The 12,945-nt window shown below is 40.4% G+C and overlaps 1 protein-coding gene across 1 annotated transcript in view; it reads right to left on the bottom strand.

Moving 5' to 3' along the window:
• Positions 1-12,582, bottom strand: part of LOC127907265 (smoothelin-like) — a 28,723-nt gene extending 16,141 nt beyond the window's left edge. The window contains exon 1 of the mRNA XM_052461524.1: positions 12,101-12,582. Coding sequence (XP_052317484.1) covers positions 12,101-12,151 — 51 coding nt within the window. The 5' untranslated portion in view covers positions 12,152-12,582. The remainder of the gene's footprint in view (positions 1-12,100) is intronic.
• Positions 12,583-12,945: the final 363 nt, after the last annotated feature.

Below are 12,945 nucleotides of genomic sequence, written 5' to 3'. Positions count from 1 at the left end.
GAGCCTGCAAGCCCAGTCACAAATCACCATGCAGGACATCCTACACGGCTGATCAGCCCACATGGCGCCTGGGACAGAGAGACCTCATATCAATCATGTCTATCAGAGGGTTGGGTTAACGGCGGAAGACACATTTCAGTTGAACGCATTCAGTTGTACAACTGACTAGGTATCCCCCTTTTCCTTCCCTTTATCCAGTGATGAAAAATGCATCACGGTCACAAAACACAATACAGATTAATACGCTTTTCACGCTACTGAGCAAAACAGAACAGAGCTGTACTGGACTGGCCTGGTTAGGCGTCTCCCATAGTTGCTGGATTTATGCTGGCAAGGACAATGTGAAAAGAAAATCTAAATAGCCCTGTATTGTAAATATGGCACTAGAGACACAGAAGGTGCCATCTTAACACCAACATCAGTTCAAAGGGAAAGTTGAGCTCAGTGCCCAAGCTTGTACACTATCTTCAGCTAATTATCCGAACTTCAGAGATAAGATATAAAAGGTTTGTTAACCAGATGATCACCTGCACACACAGGCTAGAGCACAGAAGGAAGGAGGGAGAGAGTAACCGCTGCAGGGTCAAAGCATCGCAGAAAGAGTGGGTAGGCTGCTTGACGCCAGGGATCTGTCAGACTGTCAATCTCATGTGAGTGAGCAGGTGCGCCCTGCCTCCTGTGCTGGTGTGACAAAGCAGCCCCTGGCAAGAGGGAGGGGATCGCAGCACTGACAGTACCCCTGTCTAAAACACCTGTGGGCTGGCCCATCCTACAGGTCTGTCACATTGGCTCACAGTTTAGAGCATAATGACTAACAATCATCATACACAGCTAACCAGCTTAACTGAAAAACTGGGTCACTATTTATTTAATATCACAGGTTATTATATACCCATTTCCCAGCCGCGTGGAAAGGTTCAAATAAAAAGTTGCGCATGTGGCTTGTCATCAGAAACATCTTTGTTTTGATACAATCAAATGCAAATTTAAATGGCAGTTTAAGCAAATTAACATAGAAATGGGTGTTATAGATCTATCATTCTCATTGGGGTGGCAGGTAGCCCAGTGGTGAGAGTGTTGGTCCAGTAACTGAAAGGTTGCTGGATCGAATCCCCGAGCTGACAAGGTAAAACTCTGTCATTCTGCCCCTGAACAAGGTAGTTAACCCACTGATCCCTGGTAGGCCATCATTGTAAATAAGAATTTGATCTTAACTGACTTGCCTAGTTAAAAAAAGGTTATATTAAAAAAGGAAGTCCAAGAAGCAGTTGATCTGTTCTATATCCACTATTTCTATGCTTCCCTTTCTTAAATTTAGTTGTGTTTGTACACCAGCTTCAAACAGCTCAAATTACAATATTTTGGATTATGGAAAATATTTTTCACAGTGGTTTAAAATGGTACAATGATTCTCTACACTATACTTGCTTGTATTGGTCACAGAAAACTGAAATTATGTGAACTATTCCAATTTTTGAAACCAGGAAATGGCGGAGCAATTTTTGCAAAGTGCATCTTTAAGTTTGTTAAGGTCCTGACTTTAGCATTAGCTATCCTGCTACAGAGCTTTTTGGTGCCGGGATACGCACATCACTCGAAAGTGACACTTGCTTGTAATCAACAAATGGTTCTATGGGGACGCATGGCGGAAAAAAACATGTCTGTTTCCCAATTTTCTTAAACAGCTTCCTTTTTTTTTTTCCTTTGGGGCAGCTAATCATGAAAGACATAGCAATAACAAGTTTAGCGTTTCCCCTCTGCTGCTTTCGGAAATATTTCAGATCAGCACAAACACTCAGGTCAGAAATGAAAAATTACTCCATATTCATTTATGAGTATTAGGGGACATATTTTCAAAGGAATCTTGACCCTAGCAATTGTCACTGCTCTGTGACCATGTCCTTCTTTTTCTGCATTTCACACTAGACATGTACTTAAGCTTTCGGAACCAGCCTCCAGTAGTTTGGTGTCAAAAACCCAGAGGAGACACCAACTGATGATTGTGTGTGTGTTCAAGGAGTCCAACTGAAAAGATTTTTCCTGGTTGCTGTGGAGGGGAACAAATGAGCAATATACCAGCAGGCAGGCAGCTGGCAGTGGACTGAATGGAAGAGTATTCATGAGATTAGTACCGTTAGGGAGACCACCATATGACCTCCTCACTGTTTAGTTCATTAAGCACAGCAGTGTGTGTGTATGAGGTTATTCCAAATGTGTTTTTGTAGCAGCCACACCCCAGACTCCACACTGCCTGTTGTAAATATAGGCCAATCACAGTTTTACCGTTAAATTCTTGTCAATGGCTTATTTTAAGCATCTTCCTGAGTAGCAACAGGTTACACATCCTATGTTCACAAACTGCTACCCTGCTGCTGGCGTCTTTTTTTTGTTTTTAAGTTGGATGCTGTGGGCCATCTTTTATTGGGAGAGAAAAAAATTCAGCTGAAAAAAAAAAACATTTGGCGCCATTCATCCTTCTCTCCAACAGCAGGGCCAAATCAGATCAGACCTCCATATAAACAACTCAACTGGAGCAATAAGCCCCAAACAGCCTTTTGTTTCCTTTGGAGATGATTCTTCCATGGAAAAAAGTGACACTTAAAACATCAAGCATCTTTGTAGAGCTCAGGGGGCTGGGAGCTCTGCGACCCTTGTTTGTGATCTGAGATGAGGGGGGACAACGGGAGCCATGGGGGACAGGCACCAGTGAAGGCCTAACTTAGTCCCATACATACTGCACTGGGGTCTGGTGAGAGACATAGAATTCCATTCTTTGTTATTATGTGATTATAATGGCCATTATCAGCCTAAATACACCAAATGTATCTACTACACTGAACAAAAACATAAATGCAACATGCAACAATTTCAAATATTTTACTGAGTTAAAGTTCATATAATGAAATCAGTCAAATTGAAATAAATTCATTAGGCCCTAATCTATGGATTTCACTAGGAGTACAGATCTGTCACCAACAGATGCATACCTTTAAAAAAAGGTATCACCATTTGCCTCATACGAGACATCTCCTTCGCATAGTGTTGATCAGGCTGTTGATTGTGGCCTGTAGAATATTGTCCCACTCCTCTTCAATATCTGTGCAAAGTTGCTGGATATTAGTGGGAACTGGAACATACTGTCGTACACGTCATTCTAGAGCATCCCAAACATGCTCAATGGGTGACATGTCTGGTGAGTATGCAGGCCATGGAAGGGACATTTTCAGCTTCCAGGAATTGTGTACAGACCCTTGCAACATGGGGCCGTTTATTATCATGCTGGAACATAAGGTGATGACAGTGGAAGAATGGCATAACAATGGGCCTCAGGATCTCATCACGGTATCTCTGAGAATTCAAATTGCCATCGATAAAATGCAATTGTGTTCGTTGTCCGTAGCTTATGCCTTCCCATTCCATAACCCCAAAGCCACCATGGGACACTGTTCCCAACGTTGACATCGGAAAACTGCTCGCCCACACGCTGTCTGCCATCTGTCCGGTACAGTTGAAACCAGGATTCATCCATGAAGAGCACACTTCAGCATGCTAGTGGCCATCGGAGGTTAGCATTTGCCCACTTTAGTTGGTTACGACACAGAACTACAGTCAGGTCAAGACCCTGGTGAGTACGACGAGCATGCAGATGAGCTTCCCTTAGACGGTTTATGACAGTTTGTGCCAAAATTCTTCTGTTGTGCAAGCCCACAGTTTTATCAACTGTCCGGGTGTCTTGTCAAAGACCATCCCGCAGGTGAAGAAGCCGGATGTGGTCCTGGACTGGCGTGGTTACACTTGGTCTGTGGTTGTGAGGCCGGGTTGAACGTACTGCCACATTTTCTAAAACGACATTGGAGGCAGCTTATGGTAGATAAATTAACACTAAATTATATGGCAAAAGCTCTGGTGCACATTCCTTAAGTCAGCATGCCAATTGCACGCTCCCTCAACTTGAGACATCTATGAGATTGTGCTGCGTGACAAAACTGCATTTTAGTGGCCTTTTATTGTCCCCAGCACAAGGTGCACCTGTGTAATGATCATTCTGTTTAATCAGCTTGTTGATATGCCACACCTGACAGGTGGATGGGTTATCTTGGCAAAGGACAAATTCTCACTAGCAAACCTTTGTACAACATTTGATAGAAATAAACTTTTTGTGCATATGGAACATTTATGGGATATTTTATTTCAGCTCATGAAACATGGGACCAGCACTTTACCTGTTGCGTTTATATTTTTGTTCAGTCGATATTGTATATTTCTTAGGGTATATTTTCCTTCACTGTCAGTCTACTTTCGTTCTACTGGCTCATGGGTTTACATTTGTATAGGAAAGTTCCTCCAATTCCTCCTCTGCTGTGGTTTGATCAACATTTTGTAAACCTCCAATCTTCTTCCCATCCTGGAAAATACATACGCATTTCATTTGGGAAATATGGTCAGTGACGCGGGAAGTGTGGAAGTGCGAAGAGGAAAAACGATTAAAGCTACAGATGTGCATATTCCCTTCTCTAACTATTCCATATATAGTCCATACTGAATTCAGATCATTTTCAAGCTGAGGACATTAAAGAACGTCATGAGAGGGAATATTGTGTTAGTCCTGTTTACATTCTGCCAGATTCCTGCCTGTGGTAAAAGTTTGCCCTCTCGAAATGTACGAGGATAAAGTAACACAGTCCCTGCCTAGACAATACCTCCCATCTGATATTTCTGAAGGGGAGTCATGAGTCACGGCATTCAGGAAAATATATCAAATAAGCCTCAGCAGGTCAACAAATCATCACACCCCTATCCGCCTCTGCACAAACAGCTTGCATTCCTCTACCAAAATGAGCAATTTTAACAGTGCAAATCATGTTATTTTAAGATGGCCTTTTTGCTTTTTCATGTAGACAGACTGTATTTGTATCTGAACACCAATTCTTGGGAAAGTGGCCTATAAGGATAACAACCCTGAGCATTATTTCTTGCCACAAAAGGAGAACTTGAGCCCCATCTGATAGCTGGCCAGCTAATCAAACTGACCTCAGCTAGCCCAGATGTTAAGTGTTTTACCAGCACAGAACAGCACTAGACAAGGCAGGGATTCTCTCTTTTTCAGCAGTATCAGATGTCACTGGGGGATTATTACCAGTGACTTAGACACTGATATGACTGATGTAATTTTGTGTTCCTCGAATACATGCTGGAAATAGAGCAGTTATACCATCCTCATTCCAAGGTGTAATGGTCCTCAACAACACTAGAGTGTGGATTGTGGAAGTGTGTACAGTAGTTGGTTTTATGGTTGTATGTGTGTGGGAGATACAGAGTAAGAGTGTCTGATAAGGCCCAGGTGACTAATACATCTCCAATGATCACACACAGACAGGTGTTATGAGGCATAAGACACTAATGTTACAGCAGTTTCCTTAAAGGCCCAATGCAGCGATTTTCATATCAATACCACATATTTTCTAGGAAACAATTAAGTAATTTACTGTAACAGATTTCCATTTTTTTTTTTAAATAGGCAAAAATAGCTTTTTATCAAAACACTTTCAAGCAAGACATTTGCAAGGAATGTCGGGGTGGTTTGAGTGGGGAGGGGAAAGCTGAAACTATTGGCAGAGAGGTTTGGAACTCTTTCTTATTGGTCTAATAACCAATTTATCGCATGGTGATGTCACCATGAAAAGCCAGAACTCTCCCCCATGCAAACCTGCTGATACAATCTGTGTAGATTGTATTTTCAACCAGCAACTATCAGAAAATAACACACTTTGACAGTTGGTGTCATCAGCTGTTGTACAATATCATATGAAACAGGAAAACTGAATGCTGACTGCTCTGGGCCTTTAAGTAAACACCATTAAGCCCTGTCTCTAGGTGTCCTGTCCATCAGCATTTCTGTCTGGAAGATTTTATGACTAAGCCTGTTGAGCAACATTGTCTGTTATGTCACCTCCACCACAACTGGGATTTTTTAAAAGGTACTGTCTGTTAGTGTTCAGCAAGGCAATACCAATCTGGCTAAAATACTTCTAAATGGGTGTCTAGACTCATTTAGAAGTATTTAGGACCAGGTGTCTAGAACCAGTAGCTCAAACTGCTACAAATACGTGCATCCTAAGGGGTCAAGGGGTGCATTGAGGAATGTGTGTGCTCATCAAAACAGTTCAAAATTCCCAAGCACTACTACGTGCTCACCAAACTACTATGTTAGTCTATAGAAAATGATAATAATTGGGATGCCATTGACATGTAGGCTAGGATCTACCATACATAAAGCATAGACCTACACTGTCGTCTGAACATTTTGAGACTCACCTTAATCTCCATAGGTAAATTGTAGCCCATTTACATTCATCTTTAAGAAAACAATGTTTGAAAAAATATATATAAAACAATAAACATGCAGAACTGGGTGTCAGAGACTTATTTTTATAATTCTATATTGTCTGGGACTCTGGGGCTTTCTGAACATACTGGTTAAAGGCCTGCTGTCATTTCACACCAGAACATTCACGGTATTTTGGTAAGCAACTCCAGTGTAGATTTGGCCTTGTGTTAAAGGTTATTGTCCTGCTGAAAGGTGAATTCATCTCCTAGTGTCTGGTGGAAAACAGACTGAAGCAGGTTTTCCTCTAGGATTTTGCCTTTGCTTAACTCCTTTCCATTTTTATCCTGAAAAAGTCCCCAGTCCTGAACGATTACAAGCATACCCATAACATGTTGCAGCCACCAATATACTTGAAAATATGGAGAGTGGTACTCAGTAAATGTGTTGTATTTGCCACAAACATTACACTTTGTATTCTGAAAAAAAGTTAATTGCTTTGCCACATTTTTTGCAGTATTGATTTAAAGCCTTGTTTCAAACAGGATGCATGTTTTGGAAATGTTTATTTTGTAAAGGCTTCCTTCTTTTCAAATTGTCAATTAGGTTAGTATTGTTGAGTAACTTCAATGTTGATCCATCCTCAGTTTCTCCCATCACAGCCATTAAACTGTAATTGTTTTAAAGTCATTAGGCCTCATGGTGAAATCCCTGCGTTTCCTTCCTCTCCAGCAAATTAATTAGGAAGGATGCCTTTACCTATGTATTACTGGGTGTATCGATACACCATCCAAAGTATAATTAATAACTTGCTCAAATGAATATTCAATGTTTTCTTTTTTAACCATCTATCAATATGAAATTTACTGCTTGACCTTACAGATAATTGCATGTGTGGGGTACAGAAATGAGGTAGTAATTCAAAAATCATGTTAAAACACTATTATTACATACAGTCCATGCAACTTGTCACTTGTTAAGCAAATGTTTACCCCTGAACTTGTTTAGGCTTGCCATAACAAAGGGGTTCAATACTTATTGACTCAAGACATTTCAGTAAACATTTCAAAAAACATAATTTCACTTAGACATTATGGAGTATTGTGTGTAGACCAGTGACAAAAAATCTCAATTTAATCCATTTTAAATACAGGCTAACGCAACAAAAATTTAAGGGGTGTGAATACTTTTTTGAAGGCACTGTATTGGACTGCATAATTGCCTAGGTAGCAGATTTATGTTAACTGTACAGCCTTACCCCATTTTATGGATAAACACTCCATAGGTATCAGCCTACTCAGTGACACCCACAGAATACAACTCCATGGAATAGCGTTTGCACAAATATTAGCATCATAGTTCTTATTGCAGAACTGACTATGCAAATCAGTGCCCCAGTCAACATTCATATTGGACTGTACAGCCTTACACCATTTTATGTGTGCACACTTCATAGGCATCAGCCTACTCAGTGACACCCAGAAAACACAACGCTGAAGAGTGCACACAAATATTAGCATCATAGCCCTTATTGCGGGACTTTGACACCACTGTGACGTGAGCCACATTAGCTAATGGCAATTCCACTGGAACAGAATGATGCTGGGAATCTGATTATATGCCAAACCAAAACAAAAGTTAAACAAACTGTACAACTCAATGCACAAGGATGACTTTTAATGTTACATTTTTTAATTAAAAACGGTGCAGATGCTAAGTTTGGTAACAGAGTGACGGCACAAACCGTCACGTGGATGAATCCCGGAACATACTCAAGTCTGTGCTAGCAAAACAGTCCTGTAGCTTAGAATACGCTTCATCGGACCACTTCCGTATTGAGTGTGTCACTGGTACTTCCCGTTTGAGTTTTTGCATGTAACCAGAAATCAGGCGGATATTTATGGTCAGATTTGCCAAAGGGAGGGTGAGGGAGAGCCTTGTACGCATTTGTGTGTGTGGAGTGAAGGTGATCAAGAGTTGTGTCGCATATAGTTGCACCAGTGACATGCTGGTCAAATTTTATCAAACGGATTTCAGTTCCCCTGCATTAAAATCACAGGCCAAGAGAAGCACCCAGTCAAGTACAAGGGTGGAGTGAAAACCTGCAAACTCTCACCCCTCCTTGGAATGAGTTTGACTCAGGAGGTAAATAGACAGCTACGAAAAATATGACAATTCTTGGTAAATAGTATGGTCTGCAGCTTATCATGAGGTATTCTAACTTAGGCGAGCAAAAACTCGAGGACTTCCTTAACATTAGATTGCGCACCTGCTGTGAACAAAGAGATACACCCCATTTCCAGAGGCTGCTGTCCGGTCAAGACAAGGCATGAAAAAAACAGGGATGTATATTATCCATGTCCTTGTTCAGCCACAACTCAGAAAAACAGAATATTACAGTTCTTCAGGTCCTGTTGACAAGATAGTCTCAAGCAGAGCTCGTCCAGTTAGTCCTCTAATGACTGTACGTTCGCCAATAGAACAGTGGGTAGAGGCAGTTTTTTTGCTCGCCAACACAGTCACATCAGGATGTCGGCTCATTTGCATCTCGTGTGCCGTTGTTTTCTCTTTAGAGTCTTGGGTATTAGGGCCTGGTAAGCAGAACGTCCAGAGCTGCCGACAAGTAGAAATTGTCATCCAAATCGAGGTTAGCGATCACTGTTCTAATGTCCAGAAGCCATTTTTGGTCATAGGAAATGATGACAGAGACATTATGTTAAAAAAAAAGTTAGGCTCAGCATAAATTCTTCTTTTTTAAAATAGAGTAAAACGGCTGCTATCCACTGCAGCGCCATCTTATACAAGCTAGCCTGCAACGTAACATCATGGAGTAACTCAAACTGCGCATGTTATGTTTCAATTGTCACGTGCACAGTGAAATGTCTTTCTCGCTTGCTATTTCCCAACACTGTAATTTATAGTACTATAAAAAATTTAAAAAAGTCAAGAAGAACAACAACACAAGAAATATAAATAAGAACATGAGAATGTAAGCTAGCTATATACAGGGACAATGCCAATAGCATATTTACAATGTGCCGGGATACTGGAGTGGTAGGGTTAAATATGTATGGTCAGAGCAAACATTTTAAATAAAAGAGAGTCAATGCAGACCATGCGTGTAGCCATTTTGTTAGCCATTTAGCAGTCTTATGGCTTGGGGATAGAAAGCTGTTCAGGAGCCTCTTGGTATCAGGCGGCTCCAGTAACACTTGCAGAGGAGCGAGAACAGTCAATGGGATTGGGTGGCTGGAGTCAATGAGACGCCATCTCAACCGACTTCATTTGGTTTCAATGCGATATCGAGTCTTCACAAAGCAATAATTGGTGTCACATGATCGATGGCTTTGTCCATTCATATATACCAGGGGTATTCAACTCTTACCCTACGAGTTCCAGATCCTGCTGGTTTTCTATTCTACCTGTTAATTCAATTGCACCCACCTGGTGTCCCAAGACTAAATCAGTCCCTGATTAGAGTGGAACTGGCTTCGAGGTCCAGGGTTGAGCTCGAGGGATACAGTTGAAGTCTGAAATTTACATAGACTTAGGTTGGAGTCATTTTCAACCACTCCACAAATTTCTTGTGAACAAACTATAGTTTGGGCAAGTCGGTTAGGACATCTACTTTGTGCATGACACAAGTGATTTTTCCAATAATTGTTTACAGATTATTTCACTTATAATTCACTGTATCACAATTCCAGTGAGTCAGAAGTTTATGTACACTAAATTGACTGTGCCTTTAAACAGCTAGGAAAATTCCAGAAAATGATGTCATGGCTTTAGAAGCTTCTGATAGGCTAATTGATATAATTTGAGTCAATTGGAGCTGCACCTGTGGATGTATTTCAAGGCTACCTTCAAACTCAGTGCCTCTGCTTGACATCATGGGAAAATTAAAAGAAATCAGCCAAGACCTCAGGAAAAACAATTGTAGACCTCCACAAGTCTGGTTCATCATTGGGAGCAATTTCCAAACGCCTGAAGGTACCACGTTCATCTGTATAAACAATAGTACGCAAATATAAACACCATGGGACCACGCAGCCATCATACCACTCAGGAAGGAGACGCAGTCTGTCTTCTAGAGATGAACGTACTTGTGTGAAAAGTGCAAATCAATCCCAGAACAACAGCAAAGGACCTTGTGAAAATGCTGGAGGAAACAGGTACAAAAGTATCTATATCCACAGTAAAATGAGTCCCATATCGACATAACCTGAAAGGCTGCTCAGCAAGGAAGAAGCCACTGCTCAAACTGTCATAAAAAAGCCAGACTACAGTTTGCAACTGCAGATGGGCACACAGACCTTACTTTTTGGAGAAATATCCTCTGGTCTGATGAAACAAAAATACAAATGTTTGGCTATAACTGTTTGGCTATAATGACCAATGTTATGTATGGAGGAAATCCAATCCAAAGAAAACCATCCCTACTGAAGCACAGGGGTGGCAGCATCATGTTGTGAGGGTGCTTTGCTGAAAGAGGGACTGGTGCACTTCACAAAATAGATGGCATCATGAGGAAGTAAAATGATGTAGATATATTGAAGCAACATCAAGACATCAGTCAGGAAGTTAAAGCTTGGTCTCAAATGGATCTTCCAAATAGACAATGACCAAGCAAACTTCCAAAGTTGTTGCAACATGGCTTAAGGACAACAAAGTCAAGGTATTGGAGTGTTAGAATCACCTTTAGTAGCGATTACAGCTGGAAGTCTTTCTGGCTAAGTCTCGAAGAGCTTTGCACACCTGGATTGTACAATATTTGCACATTCTTTTAAAAATGATTCACGCTCTGTCGAGTTGGATGTTGATCATTGCTAAGGCAGCCATTTTCAAGAATTGCCATTGATTGTCAAGCCGATTTAAGTCAAAACTGTAACTAGACCACTCAAACTCCAGCCTTGTGTTTTAGGTTCTTCTCCTGCTACTCTGTTTTAAAGTCACCATTGGCTACATGGTGAAATCCCTGAGTGGTGTCCTTACTCTGGGAAGGACACCTGTATCTTTGTAGTGACTGGGTGTATTGTTAACTTCACCTTGCTCAAAGCGATAGTCAATGTCATTTTTTTTACCAATAGGTGCCCTTATTTGCGAGGCAATGTAAAACCTCCCTTTTCTTTGTGGATTAATCTGTGTTTAAATTTCACTGCTTGACTGAGGGACCTTACAATTTACTGTATTTGTGTGGTACAGAGATGAGGTAGTTATTCAAAAATCATGTTAACACCATTATTGCACACAGTGAGTCCATGCAACTTAATAAAAATGTTTTCATAATTGCACTTTCATAGTATGGGGGTAGTGGCACAAAATCTAAATGTAATCAATATTACATTCACCCTTTAACACAACAAAATGTGGAATGCTTTCTGACACTGTAATTATTCCCCCAATGCAATGATGCAGTCTAATACATCCACAGTGTGATTTCAATGTTCTGTTTATTGTAAAATGAATTGGATTCCAATTTAAATTGTAACATTACAATGTATAACTCTAGTCCAAATATGGCATGATTACACTATTTGTATCCGTTTGCATCACTTAATGCGTGACTTATTTTGAAGGCAAATCGCAGATTCCACTATTGTGGCTAATCATTGTCGCTCCCTTTTCATAGGTACTGGGGAGAACCTGAGATTCCATGCTCAATTATTCTCAGGTGTGTAAAATAAAAAACTTTCATATTAGCCTCTAGTAAAGTGTAATATGAGCCGAGGTACACACAATATAAATAAAGCAGTATTTGTTTCACACCATACTCACCAGATTCCGAAGCGACGGTTCATCCAAAGTGGAATACCTTTCAGCAGACATTTTCAGTCTTTAGGCTACAATGACAGGTGAACGGTAAAAAGCGCAAACTCAACGAACAAAAAGCCGGCTTTTGTTTTGGAAACGTCCTTCAAACAAATAACTGACCTATCAATGTAATAACGTAGGCCAGTAGCATACAAATAAATGCTGGCAACAATTATATCCCAAAAGAAGGTCCAAGTCCCCTTTTGACGTGTCGGAATTGATGCTCCACCTGCTCGAATCGGAGTTTCTTCAAAACAACTTTACAAATAATTTATGAGTCTGATCACAATAAACCCCTGCATCAAAATAACTTTTGTATTATGTCAACAAAAAAACGATTGGAGTGATTTAGAGATTAAAAACATATTTAAAAACCTCAACTCTATCTGGCTTCCTTCACTTTTCTCTCACTCCTAAAATGTTTAGAATAAACGAACCAGACTGAGTTTGAATACAGAATCCCACTAGATTTGATGTCTGCCCCGCCCCTGAAATAATCATCGACCAATTGAATAACATATTCAAAACCGCGGCCCTTCGTGGGTACTCAAGATGTAGTTATTAGTCAATAAGTAATACACGTAATTAAGTTCAGAAAAAAAAACTAGGCCAAGAGGACAAACATATTTAGATAAACAGTATCATTATGTTGCCTTCATTAGATAATATAAAATACATTATATGACCATTTTGAAATCCAATATCTACTAGATATGGTCAATAAAGTAGGCTATAATAAATTTGGCTTGGAAAATATTGTTTCGCCTAAACGTGATGGTATCGTTGGCTATATATCATGTGAACCTCAT

The sequence above is a fragment of the Oncorhynchus keta genome, chromosome 14 (genome assembly GCF_023373465.1).
Source record: "Oncorhynchus keta strain PuntledgeMale-10-30-2019 chromosome 14, Oket_V2, whole genome shotgun sequence".
NCBI classification, from domain to species: domain Eukaryota; kingdom Metazoa; phylum Chordata; class Actinopteri; order Salmoniformes; family Salmonidae; genus Oncorhynchus; species Oncorhynchus keta.
The sequence above is the reverse complement of the archived record's forward strand: the minus strand, read 5'-3'. Positions and strand labels throughout refer to the sequence as shown.